The following is a 27,808-nucleotide window of genomic DNA, read 5'->3' as shown; positions in this document are numbered from 1 at the left end:
AAATAAACAGAAAAAATATTGTGTGTTTTGAATGAAAGTGTGAATGTGGGAATGTTGAGAATTACGGACCCTTGTGTGGCATTAAAGGGGCTGCTTGTTCTCTCCTATTCTTTTCCGTTCATTCATTCTTTCCCATTACTTTTCTTACGGTCTCTTTGGTATCAAAGCATGCCCTGGAGCATAAGAGTGTACTTATGTACTGTATGTGTGTGCATGTGTTTAGTACCTCACAGATGTCCTTGAGGTGTTTGATGTAGTGTCTCTCTGTGCTCATGATCTCATTGATGACGTTGGCTCTCATCTGGTCTCTGTTCTGGAGGGGCGAGCCCAGACACAGGCAGTCATTGGTTGGGTCCAGGTGCCCGTTCTGTACCTCGCTGGTTCCCTCGGCTGGCTCCGCTCCTCCGTCCTCCTGGTTCACCCACAGCTGAATGCAGAACACATTCACACACATAGAGCCAAACACACGTGAGCTTAAATAAGAAATGTGCTCAGCTTAGTGGTAAGTGAATAAAGCTGATGAAGAGAGTATTAGTAAGCAGATACATTTGGGTTTTCACGTCACAAAATCCTTGGTACTACTCACTCCTCATGAGCATGAATGCACACAGCACACATACATCATATACATGAACACACATCTCACACACACAGAGCTTCATTTAGAGGGTCTCTGGTAGTTTGGACAGAGAGTGAGACTGTTGGTCCAGCAGGTCAGAGAGGGAAGCGACAAACTGCCAAACACTCCAGAGTTTCAAAAAGCCTCTTTCTGAGACTGGTGCCCAGAGGATATTCAATGCCCAACTTCGGCCCTGTGTGTGACTCAAATAAATCTCCCCCCTGCACATATGCATGCACATACACTTGCACACAACCTCACAGTTTCCTTACACATGCACCGACACGCACACACGCGACCACACACAGTTCCACACACATAGCATATTCCACTCTCGCTCATAGAAAGGGCCAAGTGAGCGTGGTTTCAGATGTCCAGCAGCCAACACCTGATGACACACAGTTTGCCAAGAGAACATCAAAGAACCGACGGGTAGAATGCCAAACACAAGATGAGAAATGCAGCGCCACAGACAAGCAGAGTGACGGGTGGTAGAGCACTGACTGCAGACGAGAACTACTAGCGCATTAAGACTGAGAATTAGTCAGAGTCAATAGTAAATAGAGTGCTGAAAAAAATATCAATATTTAAAATAGAAACAAGCATGACGTGATTCCATAATCAGTCTTATTCTATATGAATCCATTTGTAGCATTATGACTACAGGCATGAAGACATTTAGTTTTTTACTTTTGACTCATCAGTTCTGTTTTACTTTTGACTCATCAGTTCTGCCTCTCTATCGACCCCGTTGAGGATGATGTGAGAACGCCATGGGAACGTTAATGTTTGGTAATGTCGAGGGAACGTTGTGTGGACAGACTGGAGCGGGCGGGTGGGCGGGCGGGCAGGCTGGATGGGTAGATGAAGCTGGGAAAAAAACGCACCTTTGACGTGGTGTTTTGGAACCGTGGAGTTGCTATGGGGTTGATATAGAAAACCTGTTTTGTTTGGGGCTGAGGAGGGTGGGGTTCCACCTTGGAGAGAGAGAATGACAGAACAGAGAGATACTTTTTGGTCGACAGTCAGTCAGCCTGTCTGCCCTGCCCTCTCAGGAGTGAATATGGAAGGGTGGAGAGGTGGGGATGGCCATGAAGAGTGTGTGGAGGGTGGGGGAAGAGGGGAGTGCTCTGCTGTGGAACAAGGATGCTAATTCTTCCCTCAATAATCAAGTCAAAGAATTACAAAATAACATACAGTTGTTTCATCAGAGCTTTGTGTTGGGTTTAGTCGAGCTCACATGTGGGTGAGATTACATAATGACGATGTAAAGTGAGGACGTTGTAAGTTTAAGTGGTTTTCAAGGGTAGGAGTTGAAGGTGATGCCACACCAAAAAAGGGGTTCATCAGCATCTTTGTTTCGCGTCCCTGAACACCCGATAAATGCACTTAGCTAGCTGTTCTCTGATCTCTTGAGTGTTATGTATTATTCAAATACAGTATTATTCAACTGTGTGGAGCAAGCATATCATTGTGTGTGCTTTGAGTATATAAAAAAAGACTTGTACATGTGCACGTTCCTCTGGGTATTTATCAGCGTTTGTGCATATGTTCATGTGCCTCCATTTCTGTGTGTGTGGGTGTGTGTTGTGTCTATGGTGCAGCTAACTCACCCGTACAAAACTGGCAGGGAACCATCCTTCCTCCTCATCAATCTGGCCCCACCACCAGTCCTTGTTGGAGGCGTCCAGCACCTTGATGACGTCACCGGCCTTAAACGCCAACTCCCGGTCCGCCATGGTCACATGATCCCATACCGCCTCAGCGTTGACGATTGAACCTCCACTTATCAACTGGAGAAATCAGAGGGAAAGACACAGGCTGTATCTTATGCTTTTACTCTCATCACATGCAGCCACTGACACAGCATGGACAGCACTGCAGACACAAACCAATAAATGTGGATCCACGTGATCTAAAACAGCATAGAAATCAAATTTGAAAAGTGATTGTAATTCAGTACTCAGCCTCATTTTGGCCTCGATTTGTGTGTGAATCCTTGTTGTTAAACCCACTCAGATTACTAATGGATGCAAATACACACCCTCAAAGCCAGGGTCCACTGGCAGCTTAGGGATTGCAAATAGAACGACACAAAAGCCGACACAGACCACAGTACAACACAACAAAATACAACAAGACAAAAAAGGCAGAGCTATTAGTGGAGAAACAACACAGTGTTCAGAAGCACAGCACCAGTCTCCACGCAGGGACAGTAATTGGCCCATTATGACATTAGAATAATTACATGTGTTAATGTAATATAAATGCTGAGGAGCAAATGAATGTGAAGGGATAATCTCCCTTCCTTCATGCTGTCACCCGGGCTTGTTATTTTATCTGCAGCACGAAACATGCAAGGATGACTCATCAAATCTTTTCTATTGATTTTAGCATCATGAATAAGTAATGTGGACATTATGCAGCACTGAAAGTAAATGCTTAAATTGTACAACTATGCCCATGCAAGATAGCAGACTGTTTTTCTGTGTGTTTGCTTTATGGGCATGGTCTATAAGGGCACAGGATAGCTGTCAGGTGACCAGTATTCTTTCGGGGATTTGGAAAGGCTAAAGGTTGTTCTCATTAAAGGACAAGAGGCAGCGGACAATGTTCCAAGGAATGACCTGAGTGTGACATCATCCATCTACCAAGCAGCCTCACCATTCATCACACTGAGGACTTGGTGCCTTGAGACATGCACAAACACTCACAAACACACACTCATGCAGCCGTACTTTAAGCTTCATATACATAAAAACTCCTGTATGCAACTGTGGCACAGCTCCAACTGTTTGTTCCAATTGCTCGCTCCAAAGTAGTGTTCATCAGCATTCTCCAGTCCAGAGCTAACCATGCATCCAGTCCCCGGGGCTGCAGGCAGAGCAGCCAGCGCTAACCAAGCCTGACAGGAGCTGCTTAGGCTCTAGGTAAGGAGTTATCAAAGGCCTGGAGACAGGGATGTCATGTTGATGGACGTTAAATTAATTATTTACTTGTATTAAGGCTTTGGCATATTAATACTGAGCTACTGTTATTTTCTAAATTGAGCTAGTTCTGTTCTCTTTTTTCTTTTTTTATCAGTCCTTGCATCTTTTAAAATTAAATGCTTAGATGGGAAAACCTTTTGATATGCACCTAATCACTCTAGCACAAAAATACTATTCCACCTATGTGCTGATGCAGTGTGTTTGTAAGGAATGTCCATGAGAATGAGCAGATTGTGTATGTGTGTGTGTGTGTGTGTGTGTGTCTATGTGTTTGTTTGTTTGTTTGTTTTTCTTCAACCTGACCCCCCGTGAGGATTTAAGCTCTCAGACTCAGCAGCTATGCTGCCCCTCAACCTGTAGACAAGTCTACTTCCCTGATGGCTTACTGAGACAGCTATGGGGGATATAAGCCAATCAGGGCAGAGGAGTGAACACAGGGAGGTACGTCCATGCCTGGAAGGGAGAGAGCAGCCGTTGTCATGGCGACAGATGAGGATGCTTCACTGGTATTGACAAGATGACAGGATGAGGCAAGGACACTTCAGGATGCACCAGAATATTTCCAAATTCAGTTGTGTGTGTGTGTGTGTGTGTGTGTGTGTGTCAAGATCAACCAGTGAGTAAAAGCTACTCTTTTATTAAGATAACACCAAACAGATTAGAGAATCCAGTAACATGAACAGTCCCATGTCTCCATGTCTCTGCTGGTTTTAGATCAAAGATGCCATTGAGTAGGTTGATTCAATCAGGTACCACATAGGGCTGGGTGCTGGGGTAGCAGTAGCCTATATCTCAACGCTCTCCACTACAGGAAAAGAGGAGGATTACCGCAAAAACATGTATCACGCTGCCATGGAAACAGGACCAATGAATAGTACTCAAAAAGTAAAAAATTATTGTTGATTCAGGAAAAGGAGTTTGCTTTGATCTTTTATTACACAAATGGATAGTTTTAAAAAACACACACGCACGGGAATAGCTAGTGGAAGCCAAATCAGTTCTACTTTAAAACAGCACCCACAGAACAGATGAGCCTTGGCACTGAGGTCAGTCTTGCTTCTTGCTCCTTCACTGTAATGTCTGCTCGCCCTAATCCCCTCCCTCGCTCCCACCTCACCCTCCAACCCTACCTCCAGCACACCACTCCATTTTCAGCCCCATTCACTCCAAGCACAATCTCTTCAGTCCCCCATCAATCTGCTGTAATACAGGCAACAGACAGAGAGAAGCGAGGGAGAGAGAGAGACTGATAGAGATCCATTCACAGCCAATGTTCTTCCCTGCTTACTTTTCTCCTTCCCCTCATCCCTCCATCTCCCTAACGAGATCTGCACTGCCCTCTCCAATACATTGCATCCTTTTTTCCCTCTACATGTCTGAATAAATTAAAAGCATTACATAATCAGTCCCCCCAATTCCTGCCTTAGCACAACCTCATAACTAGCTTGATCAATTGGCACACAGCAAACACACAAACAGAGAGAAGTCTTGCCACAACACTCATCATTACTTGGTTGTCTAGCAGCTGTAATGACCTATGTCATCATCATGGTTACACTGCAGTTACAACATCAAAGATCAGAGTGCGAAACAGCCGTCTTGAAACCGCAGAACCTGTATTTGGGTCAATGCAAATGAATGCAGAGGAGATCTATCCCTATACGTTACACATGGACATAAGTGACAATGCTTTCTGTTACAGGTTCAGCACAGACATGAAGACTGACAAGGAAATATGTAATAATAGAAAGCCGATTCCCTCGCTTAAATCATCTTTGCAGCGCAACACATCAGCATTCACTGCACTGGCAGCTCCACTGCATTCCAACATCCTCCTCTATCTCTAGCCATAGCACATCTGCACCAAAGCACCTACAGCATCCCTGAGCAAACACACACACACACTGACACACAGACACACGCCTTTAGCCAGCCTTACCATGTTTGTGGCATGTAACTGTTCAGAGAGTGTATGCATGGAGAAGTCCGGCTCATACAATCATGATAATTAAATCTCTTTTGGTAGCGGTTGAGGTGATGGTCCTCTGCGAGAGCTGAGCCTGCGATGTCGAGTAACAAGGTGCTGTATTCCAGAAAGACGCTTCTCTCTCCGACGCACCGTGTGAGTCTCGCGGTCCGTCCTCCCTGTGTCTGCCAACCCTGTTATGTAATACACTTATACCCTGAGTCTGGGAGCCAATCAAAGATGCTCTGCCTAAAACCGGTGAGAAATACACACACATCCTCTCACACACACGCCGTTGTCTCACTCGCACACACCATCCGCACATTGACACTTCTGACTGCACAGCATTTAACAGAACTCTGTTAGAAGGCACCTGCCCCTGGAGGGAATTGCGAATGTGTGAACGCTTGGGACATGTGCACAACTCTGATTTAAAGAGGAACTACAGATAACACCCACCAAGGCTGTCTCATACACTCATACACATGCAACTTAACATGCTCACATGCTTACAAGTGAACACACGTGTATGCAGCACTATGCTATCACTGCTCACCATTGCAGTGCACAAAACTGCGTTGCTATGTTTACAGTCCTGTGGGGGTCCCCGCTAGGAAGGATGCTTCACCACAGTGATGAAAACACCGGCCCACATGCCTCAGCATGTGATGGAGGTATCTGTGTTCATAATACATGGCCAGCCAAAAAATTCTCTCTACACCTACAGTACAACATTTGCCACTTAAGTAGACACACAGAAAACACTGCACTTAGCCACGAGTGTGTGAGAGCACATACAGCACCTTTAAAAAAAAAAAAAGAAAAAGGAAAAAAAAAAAGAAAAAAAGAAACAGCCTGCCTACCATTCCTATTAATAGGACTGTCATGGACGACTCTGGGATAGGCTTTTAGCATATCTATTTCTGACGTTCATTCAACATTCATGACACCTGCCTCCAATCCTTTATTAGATTAAGCCACTGCATGTGGAGAAAAAGTAAAAGGCTTTATTATCTCCAGCTGACAGTCCTTTTCTCTTATAAGGTCTGTATGAAATAAACACATATTCAGGTAATTATTTTATGAGTCTCTGTTTAGTTTAATAACGTGTGGGCTTGAGAAACAGGTGGCACTCTGACGTGTCGTAAACGGGAGAAATGTGAATATTGTGGGCTATGAAATGGGAGCTGAGTTTAGCTGCATCTAAAATGGGGGAAACCTGGAGTGACGGAGAGGCCCTCCTTTATTAGGCCTAGCCCTGTCTGCTATTGGTTACTGTTCAGCTGAGATTACAATGATCCTCTAGAGTTTGTGATCAACAGTACAAACCTCTCACTTGCACCGCTATTTGCAACAAATATCCCACTTGCTTCAGTGGAGAGATCAGTGCTCAGCTATTAGCTGCCATATTGTGGATGTGGCTACAGTGGATCACAATAGCAAAACAAGTCCTGACGCAGCAGAAGACTGCCGTTAAAAAACCCCCCATCAGAATCATATTTTCATCTAAAAAGCAAAATATTAGTGACTACATTGAATCCATGCGCATAATCCACAATATACAACATGGAGGAGAGAGGGAGATCGACGTAGGGAGGGGGGGACATGTTTATATGCGGGGGATATGAATTTCCAGTCACCACAGAAAAGGTAAGAGCATCACAGATCTGTATCCGCACAACTACGACCACCACCAGACAACACTAGCTATCACAAACGGTGAGAGGACACAAGACATAACGAAGGATTGGGGAGGGGGGTAACAGAAAGACATTATGTTGTACCAACGTCATTCATTTCAACGCGTAGCCGTGATGGAGCGCCGGGTGTCCCCGCTCTCGACCAACGCGCACTGCCTTTCTCTCCTCTCCTGTGTGAAAGTGTGGTGCGCTGCGAACTGGGCCCCAATCGCAGATCCATTAACGAGTACCGAGGATGAACATCAACAGCACGTTCACAAGCACCAGAACCGCGATCACCGTAAACACCGCGAACGTCTGGACATCCAAGGCCATGGCGCAGCGCTGCGGGCCGCTGCTGAGATGCGCTCTCAGTCACGGGCGGAATTCAGCTCTCCGGTCAAGACACGTCGCCTCGAGTGCGACCGAGAAATCCACCATTACAGTTAGGCAAGAAATGGAGAGAAAAGGATGCCCCTACGCCTCTTCACACTACGCGATGTAATTCATAAAGGCACGGGAAGAGATGCATCATCCTCACCATCATCATCGTCATCAGTCTGCACCGCGATTTCTCCCCGCTAGAGAACACCTGCCGGTGTTTCGCCTCTTCCCCTAAACCGACCGACTCTCAGGCCAATAGATTCTCAAAGAAAACAAGAGAGAGGCTGTGCGCAGGCTGTTCGCAGCTGCCGAGCTGCCTTCCGGTGAGTGGGGACCGCAGAGAGATCGGCTGTGAGGCTGAGAGGCGGTCCTGTATTAATACTGATCAGCGCTCCGCTGCTAGACTACCGGCTTCAGCCATCACCTACAGTCGGGGGAGGGGCACAGCCGGCCCCTCGCTGACTACATCAACCACAGAGGCCAGAATCATAACCTCATTCATCTCCCACCCCATCTAAAAATATCACCGTGCCCTGGTGATTTATCATTTATCATTAGCAGCCCCTGATGAAGGAGAATAAATGTCAGAATAATGGATGCACGTTCCTCAAAGTGATCACCATCTTGTAATTTTATTGGCATAATGTCAGCTTTGTCTGTGGCAACGCATCAATCAGATACAATGTGCCCAGCTGATCTGATAATCAAGCACATTTACACTCTGCATTACCCCTGGTGCACCGCACAAACATCACTGATGCAAGCAGCAGGTATTTCAAGGTTCCATTCAAATCATAAGCAACTCTACATGATTGAAAAAAGAGAGTTTTAATCTTTTAGTGGTTTCATCCAAAATTTCTGCATTTTCTTGCATACATTCTAAAATAGGAACCAAATTAAGCGATTGCGTCACAACAGTGGATTAGAAACATGTCATGCTATTAGAGAGGATACAGGGACATCACAGGAAAATATCTGGCACCCTCACATTGTCTGCAGGAGCATATTTCCTGCTTCATTCAGTATTAAGTGGTCTGTGATGTTGTGTGATGCAGCCCAGTCTTCAGCCTCTCAGGTCTTTCAGAAGAAAAAAAGTAATACTTTCATTGCAAATGATGATGTATAATAACCTGTTTGCCCTTTATAAACATCATTATGATTTACCTATACTGTAATGTTACACTTTTTATTTATTATCAAATAATTATTAAGTAAATTTTTATTTAAGGAAGCCTCCAATTTAGTATGACACTTCCATGAATTTTGGGACTTACATTTGACAGACTATACAGTGGACGGGAGCAATCTGCACTAGTAAATACCCACAATTTTTGAACTCCCAGGGTTGCTTTCTGTTACAAAATGTGTAATATCTCGGCCCACTGACATTATCAAGGGCTCATTGAGTTTTAGTGTCACTGCCAATACTGAGATAATAACAATGTTTCCAAATTAAATATCCAGTAAAAATATGTTAAATGTGTCTACCTTTTCTGAATGTATGACATCTGATCCGTTCCAGTTTACTTAACAAATCACCAAAACTTACAATTGATTGTGCCCATACATGAAAGTAGGTATATGTCTCTTCCCTGTTGTGAGAATGACCATGCTAAGTCAAGTCCACTATTTTCTTTACTTGTGAAGGACAGTAAAAGAAGACATCTGTGACCTCAGGTCAGCCGCAGATAGTATGAAAAAAGCAATGTGTGGGAACAATCAATACAGGTACGTCTGTGACAAAAACACTTGGCAGATTGTGTAGTTGATTGATAGTGGAACCAAAGTTCTGTAAAAAAAAAAAAAAAGAAATACAATAAAATCTCTCTCTCTCTCTCTCTCTCTCTCTCTCTCTCTCTCTCTCTCTCTCTATATATATATATATATATATATATATATATATATATATATATGTCTACTCTTAAGCCAGTTTACACAACCCATATTTAAAAAAATATATAAAATTGTGACCCTGTGTACAACATGATTTACTGTACAAAGACAGAACATTTTATGTTTCTTCTCTCAGCTCTTCTTGTGTAACAAACACCAGTAGCTATCAAAACAGGAGCAGTTCTGCTTTTCTACACAGCAATGCAGTTGGTTTGCAGTAACATCACATTGGAAAGATGACCAAAACAGCAAAATAAGTGACAAAAAAGAAGTCACAGAAGTTGTGTATCAGTTTCGTCCACTTTCAGTCACTTGGTAACTGCTGCGTTACAAGTCAAATAAACAGAAACATGACTAAAGTATTTAGATGACAGAAAACTGTCAGGGTGAATTACCCGTGGTAAAAATGGTCACAGCGAAAAAGGGTAATGGTCAACAAAGTAAAATGAAAACAATATAGTCACATAATTAGGATATAATAAGAAACATAACAATAATAATAAAAAAAAATATTACTTCTACTACTTCTGCTACTACTACTACTACTAATAATAATTAATATGTCTTTAATATTATGGCCCAAACCATCATCACAGAACTTGCGCCAATGATGTGTCGCCTCACAGTGTCTCAGCCAATTAGCTGCATCTGAAGACACTGCAAAGACTGACAGCCCAGTTGCCAGGATATGATGTTAGCAGTTGATGTTTCTGTACACCACAGTTACCTGTATATTCAAGGTCTACATATGTAGCAAACATGGCATATCACGTCCACATTGAATGTTTATTAGCCGAATTTCACATCTGGAGGCGAGAGGTGGAGTTATTACAAGCACACACCAGTGGAATTATTTTAAAGAGACCTGCAGACATTTCCATCAGTTTTTGTAGCGACCAAAACTGGCTATTTTTCACAGGAAATTGGACCAACTGTGCTATTTTAAGCCAAACCCTGACATTTTTCTAATCCTAACCAAGTGGTTGTTGTGCAAAAGCACAGTTTCGTGACAAGAGAGAAATAGAAAGTTCAACCTACACAATTTTGCAACATAAAAGAACGTTCAGTTTGAACTTATCTGCTGTTTTGCAGAAACATACTTGGTCAACGTTTTGGATTTCATGTGTTGTGGCTTACTAGCTCATATGTTATGCTGGAACGCTCAGGTGTTATTTAACGTTGTTTTGATAAAGCTCGGGGGCTTTCCCTTTCTTTTTCCATTTCTCGATTCTGATTCACTTAGCTAAATAGCCAATCAGAGGGATTTTTCTAACCGACTGGCTTCACCACTGTTCAGTCGGCCGAAAAGCTGTCGGCAAGGGCAACAGTGCCAGACACACAGCGAAAACTAGGGCCACAGACACTCACAGATGTCCTGACATTGGGCAATAGCTGACCTAGTGTATGAGGTCCCAAAGAGAGAGTTTACCCTCCCTACCTGATAGTCACCCCGAGGATCTGATGGAGGGTTTTTCCCTTGAGGGCCCAACCTGTGACTTGTTAACTGATCTGAATGTGTAAAGATAGCGAAGCTCCTCTTTAATTGAACAACATAAGTGCTAATAACACTCTGCATATAGTAATACGTCTAGGCTCATGTGTGTTTAAAGCATTTTGTGGATACATTTTAAAAATAACTTTAATCCTGTATGCTGATGTGAGCACACATGCATTCAAACCAGGATCTACACTTAAAACATAGGTAGGGCAATGCATGATGGATTTCAACTGGTTTGTGAGTGTTTCAACCTTATTACCACAGCCGAGTTGCCATTGAGCAACCTGGTTAACCACAAACTGCCCCAGTGGACCTCCGTGGTGTCCCATAAATTAGTATGTGGTTGCAGAGGCAACCTCCAGATATGCAGGTGAATAACTGAGTGAAAGGAACAAAACACACTGGGGCTCAGAAAAGCTTCTCTGAATAAATGAAAGTACATCAGAACACAGCTAACAGTTTAAACATGCACAGTTCCAAACCACAACTTAAGGGTGTGTGTATCTACAGTCCTCCAAAATAAAAAACAAACAAAAAAAACACTACAGTAATTTGTGGAACAGAAAAAGATATTCAGAGGCACTGAGGTGTGCCCAGTACTTATGGTGAATCTCATTTCCAGGCCCCCAGGAAAAGTGCTGTGCCGTAATGTGGTAATCATGTGACAGGATTCCGAGTAGAGAAAGACATTAAGTTGTACACGCACATACAAAAGAAATGACTCTTAAAATGGGATACAATTTCCTGAGTTTCATACACATTCAAACTCCCCCCAACTGTCACATCCAATATAATTTTAAAGGTCACAAATGAAGTCAAGCAATGACGTATGAAGACATTATTCCCTTGAATAATTCAACCCAGCTTCATGGCAGGATAAAGGTATCAAAATGTCAGTAGAAACTGCTCAAACCCTCCCTGAGGCTGCCATTCCATATGCTCAATATGTTCCAAAGTGTCACATTCACACTGGCATATGGCTAAATAAACACTTTGCAGTTGCTGCTAGCTTGGTTAGCTTTTAATGCTCAGGGCCAACATAACTAAGTTTAGTTGCAACTTGATTCCTTTTGTCAAAAATAGGAATGTTTGGAACATAACTGAGCATACGGATAGATACCAGGAAAGGGAGTTGTGCCTCAGGAGTTTTCTGAGAAGTTGCTGTGGGCACTTGGGTAGGATTTTTGCCACAAAAATGCTGTTGGAATCCGCTGAAACCCTTGTTAATCGGTTTTAATGACAGCTGACACGTAGCATGTTTCTGTGTTGCTTTTGGGTGCAGTATATCTTCATGACTCTGTGTTGCAAGTGTTTTGGAGTGACAGTTCACAATGACTCCAGCTCCCATCTGATGCACGTGTTTGCCATTGGCATGCACATCGTTATTTCAGCCTCACATACTTAAGGTGAATACTGTATTACACATAAGCGCATCACCAGCCTGCAGCACTTGTCCTGGTGCCTCTCATTGTGGGCATATTAAGAGAGCGCCACATGATCATGAATTAATTCATGCAGGGGAATCAGTTCAGTTCAGTCCCAGCACTCCCGATCCAGTCAGCACCAAGTCAACCATACAGCATGCACAGACACAAAAAGCCCTCTCCAAACTGCACTGTCTTCACATTCAGCTGAGAGCTCTAAGATGGATCAAAAAACCTCAGAATAAGTTTAAAAGAATAACACCAAAGGAGTGCACTATATCAGTATTTTTAAAGCCATAAATAATTTCCAGGGCACTTTCTGCACATACATGCGGATAAAAGCAAAGGTTCCTGAAAGCCAGGCTTTCAGTGAATTGCAGAGAGCTGTACGAGGCATCACAGCTGAGATATGACAACCGTCCTCAAACAAGCTTCTTTTTTTTCCTGCTCTGTGCTTGTGTGTGTGCATGTGTGTGTGAAACGCAGAGTGAGCAGATTACATAAGCCTGCGTTACCTCTGTGGGCTCCCTCTCCAATCTCCCTGACATTTAGACAACAAAGGTCACATCTGAAAGTCTAAATCTGCACAGACACCAATGCTAATATACTCATACATTATACAAAAGAGAGGGAGTGTTTGTAAAAACGGCTGAATGTTTCTCACAGCTGAGAATCACATGTTAAATAGAGCTGGACTTTGACTTACTCTATGTGAATTATATTCACAACAAATACAGTTTAGTTGTTTTCAGGGCTGTGATTATTGTGAGGTATTTGAATTGCTACAGTTTAAAGCCATATTCACATGGGATGAGCATCATCAGGGAAACTGCGGAGGTCGTCTGTGATCTTAATCTAGTGCAAATCTGCTACGTCTGTAATTTGTAAAATTCTACCACAAATAACCTTCCATATTTCAGTAAACACAGAGGCCATGTGATAATAATAAGGTTTTTCTGATGGAAAATTGTTGAAGACAAGAAATTAATTAAGATAAAAAATATTCAGCACATGTTCTTTCCTCTCTGGGTTGTGGCATCATCTATCAATTTCTTGTCATTTATCATGGGTTCAGAGTAAAACAGGTCAAGCCAATGTAATGCAGATCACTCCACGATGTCATGGGTCAGTGTCTGATTGTCTACACAATCAGCTATATCTGCTTGGCCTGTAGGTGTAAATACGTCACCCACCTCAACTGCGTTCTCTCAATGCTAATCTATGAGTACAATCCTCATTGACTCCTTCTCTTGATCATTTAAAAAGAATTGTGTCATATTTTTCAAAAGTCTCTCTTAAAAACAATGCTGACATCCTCATGTCCCAAAGTTCAGCTAAAGCTAATATGATATGAGGTAGTGTTGTCACGATACTAGAATTTCTAACTTTCATACAATACCTTGAAAAATATCACTATATTGAGGCATAAAATATTATATTTTTATAAAGAAATAAATACATTTACTTTCACCATAGTAAGAAGAGTGCAAGGAGGCAGGGCTTACTGAGCACTATAGCAGTGTGAGTTTGAACTAGCTGTCGACGGTAGGAGAGCACTATCACAGAGCCCCCTTTTCAATCAAAATCTTACTAAAGCCAGTTGAGAGAAAAGTGAAAAACATCGAAAAAAAATTACTCTCTAGTTCTAACATATCTGATGCTATAACAGCATTTATGTTAACCTCACAAGGTTATTCACTTTTGTTTTCTTTTGTTGCTAGTCATCACATCTAAACCACGCCTGTAGCCAACCAGTAGTTTCACAAAGGATGTGATTGGTTGGACCTACAGTGTCTTTTAATCATCTTGCATAGAAACTGAAATTGCATAATTTCTTTTACTTTCCTAAGCACACAAACGGGTCAGCATCAGAAAAAGCAACCTTTGTGGTTGTGTACTATGTTCATCACCAGGGTCTGACTTAATGTTTGTGGCCACTGCACCAAACTGAGAGTCAATCTCATGATCTCATACTTCGCCCTCACATGTGAATATGACCCTGAACCCCTTCCAGAGAAGCAGCTGCTTAGTCCACAATTGATTGGGACATCTTTCCCCATGAGAGAACTACTCAAGTACACACATACAATAATGTGGTCCAATTCAGCCAATGGGAGAAGATCATCTGCAAATAACAGAGGTCATCAAACTGGCCTCTCTCCAGACCTCGAGTATGCCTCAATATCCTGTCAATGAATATTACAAACAGATGTGAGTACAAAGCACATCCTCAACATCTTCCTTGTTACAAGTTGATGCAATGCTTTGGAAAAAGCATGGTGTAATTATACCATTGCCACAGAGCAATAATTCCAAATTCATGGCTCAGGGAAATATCTACTCATAACAGTTAGTAGTATCCTGGTAGGAGGTAGGCAGGAAGCTTAGCTACTTTAGGGAGTGGACATTTGCTACAATATTGGCATCATCCATCACTGCCCCACTGACAGCCAGTATGAGGAACAAAGCTTGCACCTCTCACCTTAAGATGAAAGACTAAAAATATTCCAGACACTAAGCATTAGATTAAGTCCAGCACTAGTAGGACGTGGATGGATCAAACTCTGTTTAATTCATGACATTCAACACTCTCTTTCTGCAGATTTTTCTTGAAAATTCTTCATGCAGTCACTCCCTGAATAAGACTTCACATTTCAGTGCTTGCAAATGAATCTGTTTGTGGTCAGTAGGTATTTGGCTAATGGGAGGCACGCCCATTTCCCCTTCAGTCTGCTCCAATTCTTTTGTTCCCCTCCCATCCCCACGACAACCACACTGACTTCCTGTTTCCTCCCAGGCCTCCAGCCACAAAGCGCCCTAAAAATAAATCGCTGGACTTTTCCTGAACACAGTTTTGTCACCATTGTTCAGACATCAGCTGTTTATCCGTTCAGCTCAGTTTGGCTGTTGGCGTAAAGGCAAAGTCAGTGGGTCAGAGCACAGTTAATTTTAATAAATAGTGAGAGATGGATCAGATAAAAGTGGTATGTCATGCCAAGTAGGGTGGAGAAAGTAGAGTCAAAGACATCAGAAGTGATATTACAGCATTCCTAGACCGATGGCTTCAGAGGAAATTGTCCTACTTGTTGATGACAAAGTCATGGGACTAGAAAAAATGAATGATTATTTAATGATAAACCAGTGCTATATCTTCATGTTCCGGAGACTGTTGAAATAAGATGAATCTGCCCTGCGACAGTGTTCTTTAAGACAGCCCCTAGTGAGTCTGCATAACATTGTGGAGTTCTAGCAGGCAAAGGGAAAACATGAAGTCTTTTTTATTAACACTCTCACGAATTTAGGGTATATAAAGTCTCCTGTGGAATAAAAACAAACTTTTACGGACAAGCCTGTAGAGGAGAAACATAATATATGAAGGTAATTTATTAGACCTCTAACTGTTTTCCACACCTCTGTGACAGAAAGTCATTACTATACTACTTTGATAATTGTATTTTATTTACTAGGAAGAAGTAGGTTAACAGTGGCAAAATATCTGAAAGCATATAATACAGAGAACTCAGGCTGAGCCCTGTCCCCATGTGCTTTTATAAAAAAATCCAAATTATATTGGACCACTTTGGGAAAGCATCTTAATGATTCCTTTCAGGCATTATGGTAAAAGTTAAAGGACTGGTAAATCATTTTGGGATATAAACTCTTTTGCTTTCTTTTTTACCTTGTTATCTAGTTATCTTGTTTTAAATTGGATTACCTGGGGCACTATTTCTTGGCAACTACACACTGAAGCTAAGACTCATTGTCAAGTCACTGTACACACCTTATAATTAGGAGTTGGATGAGGTACAATAGGTATAAGGTATAATAGCTTTAGAGCTAGATAGCGTATTTTGTCTTTCGTGGGGAGCTTTACCAGCTGCTATCCAGTGTTTGTGCTAAACTAAGGTGGGTGGATATCAAATAAGATAGATTCAGGAGATCGCAAACGCACACAAAAACTTGCCAGGCTTCAAGTTATGCGCTTGTGTCAGAATTAATGTGTCGGATTAATCGGCATACTATGAGGTACTACTGGCAGCCTAAAGAGGCTAGCGTAGATATGGCTATAGCATCACAACAAGAGATTATATTCAATTGAAAGTAGAGCAAAGAACAACATTGGAGGTTTTACTCAATGGAAAATATATTTTAGCTCTTCTCCTGACTGGAGTCATATAGTTTGTTGATCTGATGGTTGATAGAAAGAGACTGACAAATAGTTGATCTAATCACCTGTCAAATATTTGTGACTGCCCTTTTTCTGAGCCGTATCCAAGGCTGACTTCTGAGATGGAATCAATCTACTCATCTAACTCTCAGCAAGTCAATAAGTGCATTTTCCCACATGTTGAACTGTCTAAAAAGTAAAGAAACGACAAAGACAGTTTATATTCATTGCTTACCATTACCGTCTTATATTATATTGTATGAGATATGACTTTATCGAGCCCTTGCTGGGGTAATGTACTGTTAGATGGGGCTCAAGAGTCATAAGGAGGAAGGAAAAAGTGACTAAATGGGAGATCAAAATGAAACAAGACAAAGTGAGACAAAAATAGTAGTAGTACAACAAGAATATATATTCTTATATTAATTCTATCATATCTATAATTTCACTGCAATGTATTTCATCAGATGACCTATTCACCCTTATTCTGTCCAGTGGACTTAACTTCATTTGCAAACATGTTGACCGTGTTGCATATCCATCAATACATCTTCTTGATTCATCTAAAGATTTGACAATGCATTGACGTTCTAAAAGCTCCATGAAGCCCTCCACTCTTCAGTGAAGTTATGGCAAGTATAACATTTCAGTAAAATTTCCCACAGAGGGGAACCAGTGCCTCGGCTAAAAGACAGTATAACAAGCTCCCCAAAGACAGCATTCTAGCATTTTCACAAACTGCAATAAAAAGGAAGCATTAAGGAAGACTGTTGAAAATACAGACTGTCATACAGAGCCAGTGTGTGCTTAAATAAAGCCCAGAGATTGGTCATTTGAGAGCCAAGCTGCGGGATAAAACTGAACGACTTGTGCTCAGATTTGGTTGGTTACCTAAGCCAGAACTGCTTTACTGTACTTCTACTGTGCTGCTTGTGAGTGTACTGAGCGTGTTCGCTAGTGTCATCATTCATCAGAGCACTGCCAGCCACCTGCAGACCAGAACACTGGGAGGTAAGAGCAGTAGTGCTTTCCCATCCTCCACTAGTTTTTTAGGCTGTTCGGTTATTCATGTCAACAGATAAACAGCGGGACCCTATGTTTGGCAATATACTGCCTGCTCAACTGCTCTCATTAACCATCATACCGACTAGCTGCCATAGATATATAACTTGCTATAGCAGGAGGAAGGGCTGGGATACAAAAATCTACAGCTCCACCTGTCCTCTGAGCTAAAATTATTTTATATTCTGACTGCTTCCTCGCCACAAGAGTTCAAAAGCAGAACATCGGATTGAAATGCAAAACTCTGCAGTGAAACGATATTTGAGTGCAGGCTCGTTTGGCATTCTGTGTTTCTCAGCACCTCACTTCCTGTTGATAGGTCAATTCCCACCATCAAAGACTCTATATACTGTGCCTGATGTAGTGCCTCTGTCCTGTAAAACATCCACTAACAAGCTTCCTATCTAAAATATATGACAGGCATGGGTGCACATATGGACTTGCACGCTCTCATACTCAAACACACAACTGCTCACAAGCACACAACAGGTCGCAGGAAGCAGGCGTTTTCACATGCTGGAGGGAGGAAGGGGATGGAGCGAATAGTGGGTGAGAGGAGGTGAGGAGGCGAAGAAAAGACAGTGGGGAAGAGAAAACTTGATCCAAAGAAAGGAGAAAACAGTGATGGAAGTGATGGAGGGAGGGATGACGAGCGAGCTCTGAGGTCAGGAAGAGGGGGAGGCGGAAGGAGAGAGGGAACGAGGAACAAGTACAGGGAGCGAGGTGGTTGCATAATACGTGTATGTGAAGGAGAGTTTTCTCTGACGCCGCATGTGGTGTACCATGGAGCCAGGGAGGTCAGAGGCAGAAAGTTAAGCTAAATAATGTACACAAGAAGTGGCAGCTGCCAGAAAAATCCGGCCCATCTTTCACAGAGGCCTGCAGGATACATTCTAACTAGCAGAACTCTGTGCAGGCAGTTAGCTTCTGTCTCATTATTTTAAGGCAGGGACAAAGTGACCAGGGCTGGAGTTATCTATCCTACTCAATCCTATTCAACTATCCTATTGCAAATACTCAATTATTGTATATTTAGATCACAGCAGTTGTCTTGTTTTGAATTTACTAAAATAAAATGTTTTGAAAATTGCTTGAATAAAAAGTTGTTTCTACTTATTTCCCATTTGAAGGATCATTGTTCATAGTTAAAATGTGAAATATACTCAAACAGCAACCAATCTTTAAGTGAATGGAAAAAAATAGCACTGGAAATAGATTTTATCATAACAAAGAGATGCCTGTAGTATGTCTTTCAAATAATTTCATCAGGATGCTGCCTTCACCTACTCCTCCAGCCGAAGTCAGAATTGTATTTCATACCAGTATTTCCAGATATTACAAAATGTTTGTTTATGTTCATTGACAAAGCAACAGAACATGATGAAGTTTACATTATTTGTGGATAATTTCAGAGTAAGGCAGATTGAGCGGGCATAGACAATTTATGCAAAACACACATGATCCCCAGGACAACCGCCAACAGATATTAATCTGTATGTTGACAAAGCAGGAAGATGACAACCCCTAGTCAGCTCTGAATAATGTATTTGCACCCCGGATGAGAGTAAATACTTGCTATCTTATTTTCCTGTTTTTTGGTCAAATGACATCTGAACATGTCTGAGAGCTGACCATGAATATAACAGCTATGTATGCTTCATTTTGAATAGGATTGAAAAAGAAACGTTTTGTTCGTCATCAACCATTTTGGTATGGTTGTAACACTTAAGTTATCAAATTAATCCACTTAAAGTTTAATGAAAATCTGCCATTAAATACCTTGTGTGGAATGTTTTTGGCCTAATGGTGGTGCAAAGAGAGTTGTACATTGTCAAAATTAAGTAGTTGAAAACTAAGCTTGCTGTAATTCCTACTTTCCAAGCTGAAGACAGAGTTATTAAGTGTCTTTGTTTGTAATTAAACGTGCCCTGTGGTGTTTTCTTGTAAACAAAACAATAGTTACTTTTACTTTCATTGTTTCCAAACAAAGCACATTGTGTCTATCTTGTGTCTTTTAATAAACACATTGACTGCACTTTGTTCCTCATAAAATATTTGCAAAGCAGTTTTTTTTATTGTGTAATGTTTACGTCTTTGTTTACGAGCTAGTAGTCTTCCTCTTCAATATTTGTTGGCGCAGTGCAAGTTTTTTGCATCCTACCACTATTAAGTTACGATCATCGAAAACTGGTGGCTATGTGTATTGCAATGCACATGTATTGTGCATACAAACAAAACAGGGACCCATTAGTAAAAACACTGCTTCATAGCACTGTAGGTGGTCTGAAAATCCACAGGGCAACTTTAAGTCAATTCAGATTCACTTCATAGGCCACAGATTTGCCTCAATTAATAATAGATTTCAAATATAGGTGAAGAATATGGATCCAGGAGGATTCTTTAAGGTTGTTCCAGGTACAACTTAACAACGGCAGGACTTCGGCCTCACGACATCCTCTGTATAATGCAATGTATTGTACAGAATAATGAGATTAATGTAGATGTCATACCAGTAAAGGCTACTGACTTGATTGTAACAAGACTGTCAGGTGAAAAGCTGTAAAAAAAATCAAATAAAAACATAAAAAAGTACAAACACCAACACACATAACAGCTACAGTCAAAGTTTACAGTGGAATAAATACACACATAAAATCTATGTGAAAGATAGCTGTAACACATTTTCGCCTGTGGGCTGTCTGCACAAGATTGTGCTGTCAGATAATAAGGGATCATTATGTTATCATATTACCAAACACAAGGTGACATTCTTTTGCGTTGACTTGAGACCAGAAATAGTCTTTACCCTAATATAAACCTGTCAAATCACCATGAAAACAAACAATGTTGTACATTGCCCACGGTCATCAGCTTCACACTAGAAGCTGATGACTGTGGGTAAACTCACCTAAGCAGCCTGGGAAAACTATCACAAATCATACAACCGATGCTGGATAGCAAGCACTGGAGTGCGTAAGGCCTTAAATAGTTCTGTAACAAAAATCAGTGCATGTTGTGATATTACTGAACCCATCCACCAATATATCTCCAATGTCCTCCCGTGGCAGCAGCATAGCATAGTTGTGGTGATGATAGACAGATAAAAATACCGGCCCTGATGAAGTATAAAACAGAATGTGCTGCAAGAAAGCACAAATTTGTACATGCATGGGCATGCATGATCTGACACAATACTGATGCGGAGATATTGTAAAACAGGATACACCAGTGAGTAAGAGAATGAATGCACAGCACTTCTCCTCCAGTCTCTGGGAACATGCAGCCATCTGAAATAAAAGTGGAGATGGCTTTTGTAGGAGCAAAGGAAACCCTCTCAATGGTTATATAAGGAGAAAAAGGCCCTGAGCCTAGCTGTCTCGCTCTCTTAACACACATGCCACATAAGCATGGAGTTGCCAGCCTATGCATTCAACAACAACAACAACAACAACAACACAGGCACACACACCTGACAGGCAGAAACCCATTCTTTGGAAGAAACAGCCTAGGGAGGCTCTGACACAACCACCTGCTCAGATTCAGTCAGCGGCACTACTATTTATCAGAGCCGCTGCATCCTACAAAACAGTATTAGCTGGTGGCTGCAGTAAGTCACAGCAGATGTGCGCCTGCACCTTGGCAGGGGAACCATGTTGAATGAACACTGATAAAAGATTCTAGGTCGCCTGTGGCTCAGAGTGCGGACTGTAGATACATGCGGTTATTTTCAGGAATACCTATTCTCATGGTCTGTCTCACGGGGCTCTAAAATAAAGCCCAGGGTGAAGCAAATGCCACACATTCACAGTGTGTTTGACAGAGATATCACTAGCCAGTGCTATTCATTCCTCACCAAATAATGAGGTCGTCAATGCAATGACTCACACACCCTGACAGATGAATTCTGAATCGGCAAGAGAGCATGTGAAGTGAGTGTGTGTGTATGTGTGAGTGTGAGTGTGTGTGTATGTGTGAGTGTGAGTGTGAGTGCGTGTGTAGAGGGGCTGAGGCCTTGGAGGCGGACACAAACAGAGACTATGCATATGTGGTTATATTAACATACGAGCACTTGTGCCTATCACATGTGTATTAAAGTGTGCTCATAAATAGTTGTTCAACTTGAATTTGTCCTCTTTCATCCCTGCCCTACTATTTCCCTAACTAGCCACTGCCTGCTGACTCATGCGTTCATAATAAATAGATAGCATTGCATAATATGATTATGACCAGACAGAGCTAAGTTAGCCCAAACTTAATCACATAAGATTTCTGTTGAAACTCTTAATCTGTGTGAAGTCCTTAATAAGACAGTCCCCCTTACTGACAAGTTGTCAGCAGAGCTTTGGGCACAGCATTAATAACACACAGGAAACTGTCCTCTCATCTGCATAGGAATTAACAAAGACTGCCACCACTGCTAAGTGTTTGTTAGAGGAGAGGAGAGGAGAGGAGAGGAGAGGAGAGGAGAGAGGGCAGTGACTTGGGGGGAGGAATCCATTTAAATGAAAGGGAGAAGAGAGGCGTCAGCATTAGCAGTTAATCCACTGCAGTGAGAATGCTTTCTCTCTGCCTGCGGCCTCTAGGCTCCAGTAGTCATCCTGATAGGAAGACTGTAACAGACACTGCACCCTATCACAAACATCAGATCCGACCCTGACACGAGATCCATACCGAATAAACAATGCATGACTTACCAGAAATAAGACTGCAACAAACAGAATTAATGTTGAAGCATCTATCCACGTGACTGCTCTAAAGCTGAACTACCATGTTATGTCATATTGTGCGTATACATTATATATAGATACATATTTATATATCTATATATAAATATGCTACCTCCAAGTCAAGATGCAGTCATAAATCCCAGCATTTGAGTCTGCTGCAAATGAACTTCCCTTGCCATTTAAACACACACGAGACATTTCCAGTGTTATGAGTCCACGTCCCCTACCCCAGGGGAGGGCCACGACACAAAAGTGCACATACAAAGGGAGCATCTCTCTCTTCCCCTCTCTGTTTCTCTCCCACCCCTTTTTCTCTCACTCACCCACACACTCTCTCTATTTAGCTCACACTTAAAAAGGCTGCCTAAAGATAGACGCAAGAAGATGAACAGGAGCCAGCAGAGTGTCATGGCAACAACGAGCAGTGGCTCACAAACACTATTTAGACCAGCAACGAAAAAAGTTATAATCAAAGCTGAAATGCTGTAGTATCACCTCCTCAAAGATACAGTTTAGTTAATTTCAATGCCAAGGACATGCCAGCGCTGAAATCCCCAGGGCTCATCATTCAACAGTTGAGTGGACTGCATATCTCATGAAAATGGACTAGTTATTGTGCTTGAAATGCTGTGGTTAATCCTGTCTGTCTGTGTTAACAGTTTGAATTGAAGTCCACTGTAGAATAGCTAACCAACACTGTGAACACTCGTTCTTGGATTATATTGATCATACATTTCTTGTATAATGAATGCTAATGAATATGTATCACATTAAACATGTGCTCAAAGGTATTTCTTAACAAAATGAAAGAAAAAAATGCAGAGACTCAGAAGAGATTCAATTTAGTATGATCAAAAAATAGTGTAAGTTGTGTTAAGCCCTGTGCATTGAAGTTCTGTAGGTATAGATGTTGGACACAGCCCCAGAAATGTTCACTACTGTGTCAGGATGTTTTAGAGACACTCTGCATCTCCTTCCACGAGAATCCCCCCGAGGTCACTTGCACATCAAAGCACCGATTCTGAAATGCCTGGTTTCACTTCCTGAGTAGTAATACTCCAACATACTCTGAAGCTAATTTTACACAGCTGACAAAGACACGTTACACTTTCTCATAGATTCCAACACGACAGGTATATGAAAACGTCATACATTTTTTTGCTGCTGTTGAATTCAGTCCACTTGTTTGCGTGTGTGTTCTCATCAGATTAAAAAAACATCTGATATGTTGGGTTGCCGATTCAGGATGAGTAATAGCCTAAGAGTACTGGATGACATTAATCTACATGGCCACCATCTTCACGGATCAGTTGCTTCATTATCTGATGAAACATTGACCAGTGCTCTGTCATCTCCATATTAGCAGCACCAGTGAGAGGTTATTTATCAGTCATACTCCTACTCCATTAAACATCCTATTATCTCATCTGCATCTGCTCACATGTGCGATAGGTGAGGCAACTCAGTGTGATGCATGTGGGTGTATGTGTGTGTGCGGGTGTGAGAGGCCTTTAATATCACATATATTTAGCTGTGAAGAAATATTTTAAATTCAAATATATAAATGAATGGATTGAGTTGAAAAAAACAAACAAAACAACATCTGAGATTGTGAAAATTACTACTTGGTTTAGGAAAACGCAGCATGATGCCAGCCATGACCATGACTGTCTGCCCCGCTGTACTGCATTAACTGCAAGATGGACATGAGTTATACATACAAAGTCACTTCCATTAAATGAAGAATAAATTAAGGTCAAGACAAAACGATGGGATAATTCAGAAATGAATGATGATGATGGCAGAGAGTTCACAATCCAACTTAGCTTCAAGGAAGTGATTTGAATTCAGAGAAATAAACAAACATTTGGTCAGTAAACGTAAAATTGCAGGACCCCCGGAAATAGCTGCATGCAAACCATTTAAGCAACAGTTGCACTATTATGCTATTGAATAACATGTCACATGTTACGAACTACTCTTTTGGTCTCGCTCTCAGAGGCAGTGCATTCTCAGTTCTCACTCTGGAAACAACCACAGCTGTGAGTGAGTGAGAGAGACAGAGAGGTCTACAGTCTTAAAATGCTTCATGGTATGGGACATTATTTATTAGCTTATCTGTTAAAAGGCATGTTTATGTTTAACTACATATACCTTCACAAGTAATTATGCCTTTCATTGTATTGGTTTACCCTCTTACATCATTTGCAAAAAATAATTATCTAATTGGCTCCAACCCATGTGTTTGTTTAGAAGAAGTAATAGAACATCATACTCGGCTTATTTTGACAGCCCTGATATATAGCGGTCACAGCTCTTTTTTTCTGTGCAAACCTGATGATCTTAATGAATCCCTCTAAAGGCCTTGAAATCCTGACAGAATGATCTGTATTTATGTGTGTGTGTTTATGAGTGGTGTGTGTTCAACTCACAATGTTGACCTGCAGTGGTTCTGAACCAGGTCTCAAGAGCCTCCTCCTCCTGCAGCTACCAGAGCCTCCAGACCGCAGACGCACCGATGATGACGACTGACCCATGTCTGCGGGGACAGACACATGCAGACGGGTGGGTAAACAAGTGATCAATTTTACAAACACACATCAATCACCAGTCTGCATATTAATGTTGAAAAGAAATATGCAATGGTACCTGAGGGAGGCAGGAGCAGCGCCAATGCAGCGAGGGCGCTGGGGGGCAGCGGAAGGGAGCGGCACCGCTGGAGAGTCACCCTGAGTGGGGGCTCTAACGGTGACACACCCGGGGGGCGAGACAAGGCCTAGAGGGTACTGAGTAGTTAGGGCATCTTCTATATTCCATACAGAGTTACTTTGATGCACATGCTCGCACACACAAGGTTGAATGCACACATTCCTCTGCCCTTCAAGTAAAAAAAAAATTCTTCCATACTGCCTTGTCCCATTTTTTTTGTTGCACAGAATTAAAGTATTTCACATTCAGCAAGTCTATTCTGGTGCATTGGTCGGTGTGCATGCCCCGCAGCAAACCAAGAGAGACTATACATCATGCCAACCCGGCGGTCTCTCAGGTTAAAATGAACTGACTCTGAGTTAGGGCAACGAGAGGTAGAGCTTATGGGAGCGATGAGGCAGAAAATTGGCCACAGAGAAAGACTGAGAGTGAGGGAGAGAGGGAGAGAAGCCACAAAAAATGAAAGAAAGAAAGAAAGACAGAGAAAGGGTTAGGGAGAGAGAAAAGGAGAAATAAAGGGAGCGAGGGAAAATGAGCTGAGGGAAAAGCAGCGTCCAGAAATACTGGCCTCTATAAATGGGGCAGAGCATGCATGCATTGTTGCAGCTAACAGTGAGTGGTATAAATACTGGGTGAGTACTGGCCTACCCTTCAAAGTCTGTAGTGTGTGTTTGATTCATTATGGACATTATGGCTATATTTATCAGTGAGTTGGAGGCTACCACTGAGACTGTCCACCTACTTTCATTTTTTTCAACATCATCTTATACTGTATATTCATGTCTACTATATGTTAGGGCTGCAACTAATGATTATTTCATGTGTTATTAACTAATGATTATTCTGTTGCTTATTTTCACTGAAAATCAATAAATTGTTTAGTCAACAAATAGCCAAAAAAAAAAGGAAAAATGCTCATCACAATTTTCCAGAGCCCAAAGTGATATCTTTAAATTGCTTATTGTGTCCAACCAACTGTCCAAAACTCAAAGACTATTTATCATCATAAATGAGAAACAAATCCTCACATTTAAAAAGCTGGAACCACCAAGTGTTTGCTTGAAAAATGACTGAAACAATCAATTGATAATCAAATAGTTGACAATTAAATGTCTTTCAATAGACAAATAGATTAATTGAACAATTGTTGCAGCTACTCAAATATAAATGCATTTTCATCCCTATAATTGATTATGTGAGTGCTTATTTGTCCTTTTATGTCTGTGTTTGCTTTCAGGGAAATTATGCATAAAAGCCTGTGTTTGTCATTTGACATCTTACTCTGTGGTGCAGCTCCGTGGACTGCGTCTCCCTAGTAACACTGGTCTCTATGACAGAGCAAGGCCTGGAGCGTGCCGCTGTCCGTCTCTGCCCTGGAGAGTGATGCATGGTAGGAGCGGGCCTGCATCTCCGTCGGCACAGTGAGCCAACCTCACTATAATGGTTGTAGAGATCTCGGTCGGGGTTGGGCCTCCACAGTTCCAGTACAGCTGAGGCCGGGCGAGGACGAGGGCGCCGGGGCTTGTGAGGTACAGAGGTCTTCTCTGTGCTAGAGTGGGGCACGGCTGGGCACGGCTGTCTTACACTGCAGCCTGTCTGGCTGGCAATCTGCTCACACAGCTGTGATTGGCACAGATACTCAGCAAGTTTGGCCCAGATAAAGGTGCAACATTTTATTTCTTGTGCAGGGGATTAGAAGGAATGTCTCAATAGATTCACCAAAATATACCTGCTTATTCCTTTTAGAAGATTATACTAACCATGAGCTCATGTTCCTAAAGGCAATGCATCAGGTAGTGAGCCACAGGTGCCAAGACTGCCCCTTAATAGCAGTTACATTTCAGAACACAAGAAAAAAAATGCAACTGTCAGGTAGATATAATTTGTAAACAGTTTGTGTAGATGGAGGATTTTCCGGGACTCATAATTTCTCCTAAATTGTTCCCTAAACACAGATTCCCACAGCCCTTGCCCTTGCATAATAAACCCCTATGAAAGTGTGCTGAGTATTGGAGATGTCACATCTCATTCTGTCATTAAGAGTTGTGGCTAACATGTCCTGACTCGTTGGTGTGACTAGGAGGGCGATGACTAATGCCTCCACTGGAGTGAGGAGAGAAGGGTGCCGTCATGAAGCACAGACGTCACAGAGCTGTAGGGCCACCACAGTCACACACATGGGCAGCTTCATGGGAAAGAGGGTTTCCTTACAAGCTACTCTCTCCTTGCTAAGCAGGAAAGGACAAACTCCCGATATGCTGTTGTCTACTATTTTAATTACTGACTGTTTCCTCATCTCTCCAACAGATGGGGCAAAAGGACAACTGTAGAGTAGTTGCCCAAGTCATGTCCTCACATGCTGGTCTGCTGAATGTTTTTGTTTCTCCCTGACAGTTAATGAACCACACCTAGGACTTATACCAAGAATAAATGAGTAAGAGCTCTGGTACCATTTATGGTCGAGTTTGCTGTTGATGATTTTAAGAAGCAAAAGAATGGCCATGGTTAAAACAGTTACATAAATGATATTTTGAGAAGTAATTACATGATGCATGCCTTTGGCAATGTTAATGATGTGGAAATAGCCTGCAATTGAATGTGGTTATGGCATAAATGTGAGACATATTACAAATGAATATCTGAACACAACAGTAGTTTAGTAACACAAATGACCAAATTGTTTAACAAA

General features: G+C 41.9%; 1 protein-coding gene across 7 annotated transcripts in view; it reads right to left on the bottom strand.

Annotated features, from left to right (window-relative positions):
- Positions 1 to 27,808, bottom strand: part of arhgef9a (Cdc42 guanine nucleotide exchange factor (GEF) 9a) — a 47,691-nt gene that overhangs the window by 16,566 nt on the left and 3,317 nt on the right. The window contains exons 3-7 of one of the 7 annotated variants that reach the window (XM_030396440.1): positions 25,060 to 25,186; positions 24,843 to 24,949; positions 2,233 to 2,412; positions 1,507 to 1,596; positions 227 to 427 (exon numbers count right to left, since the gene is read on the bottom strand). In XM_030396440.1, the coding sequence (XP_030252300.1) occupies positions 227 to 427; positions 1,507 to 1,596; positions 2,233 to 2,412; positions 24,843 to 24,949; positions 25,060 to 25,186 (705 nt within the window). Of the gene's footprint in view, positions 1 to 226; positions 428 to 1,506; positions 1,597 to 2,232; positions 2,413 to 5,548; positions 5,770 to 7,359; positions 8,083 to 24,842; positions 24,950 to 25,059; positions 25,187 to 27,808 lie in introns of those variants that run through there. The other 6 variants (XM_030396442.1, XM_030396439.1, XM_030396444.1 and 3 more) reach the window with 6 other exon arrangements.

The sequence above is a fragment of the Sparus aurata genome, chromosome 18 (genome assembly GCF_900880675.1).
Source record: "Sparus aurata chromosome 18, fSpaAur1.1, whole genome shotgun sequence".
Taxonomy (NCBI): domain Eukaryota; kingdom Metazoa; phylum Chordata; class Actinopteri; order Spariformes; family Sparidae; genus Sparus; species Sparus aurata.
The sequence above is the reverse complement of the archived record's forward strand: the minus strand, read 5'-3'. Positions and strand labels throughout refer to the sequence as shown.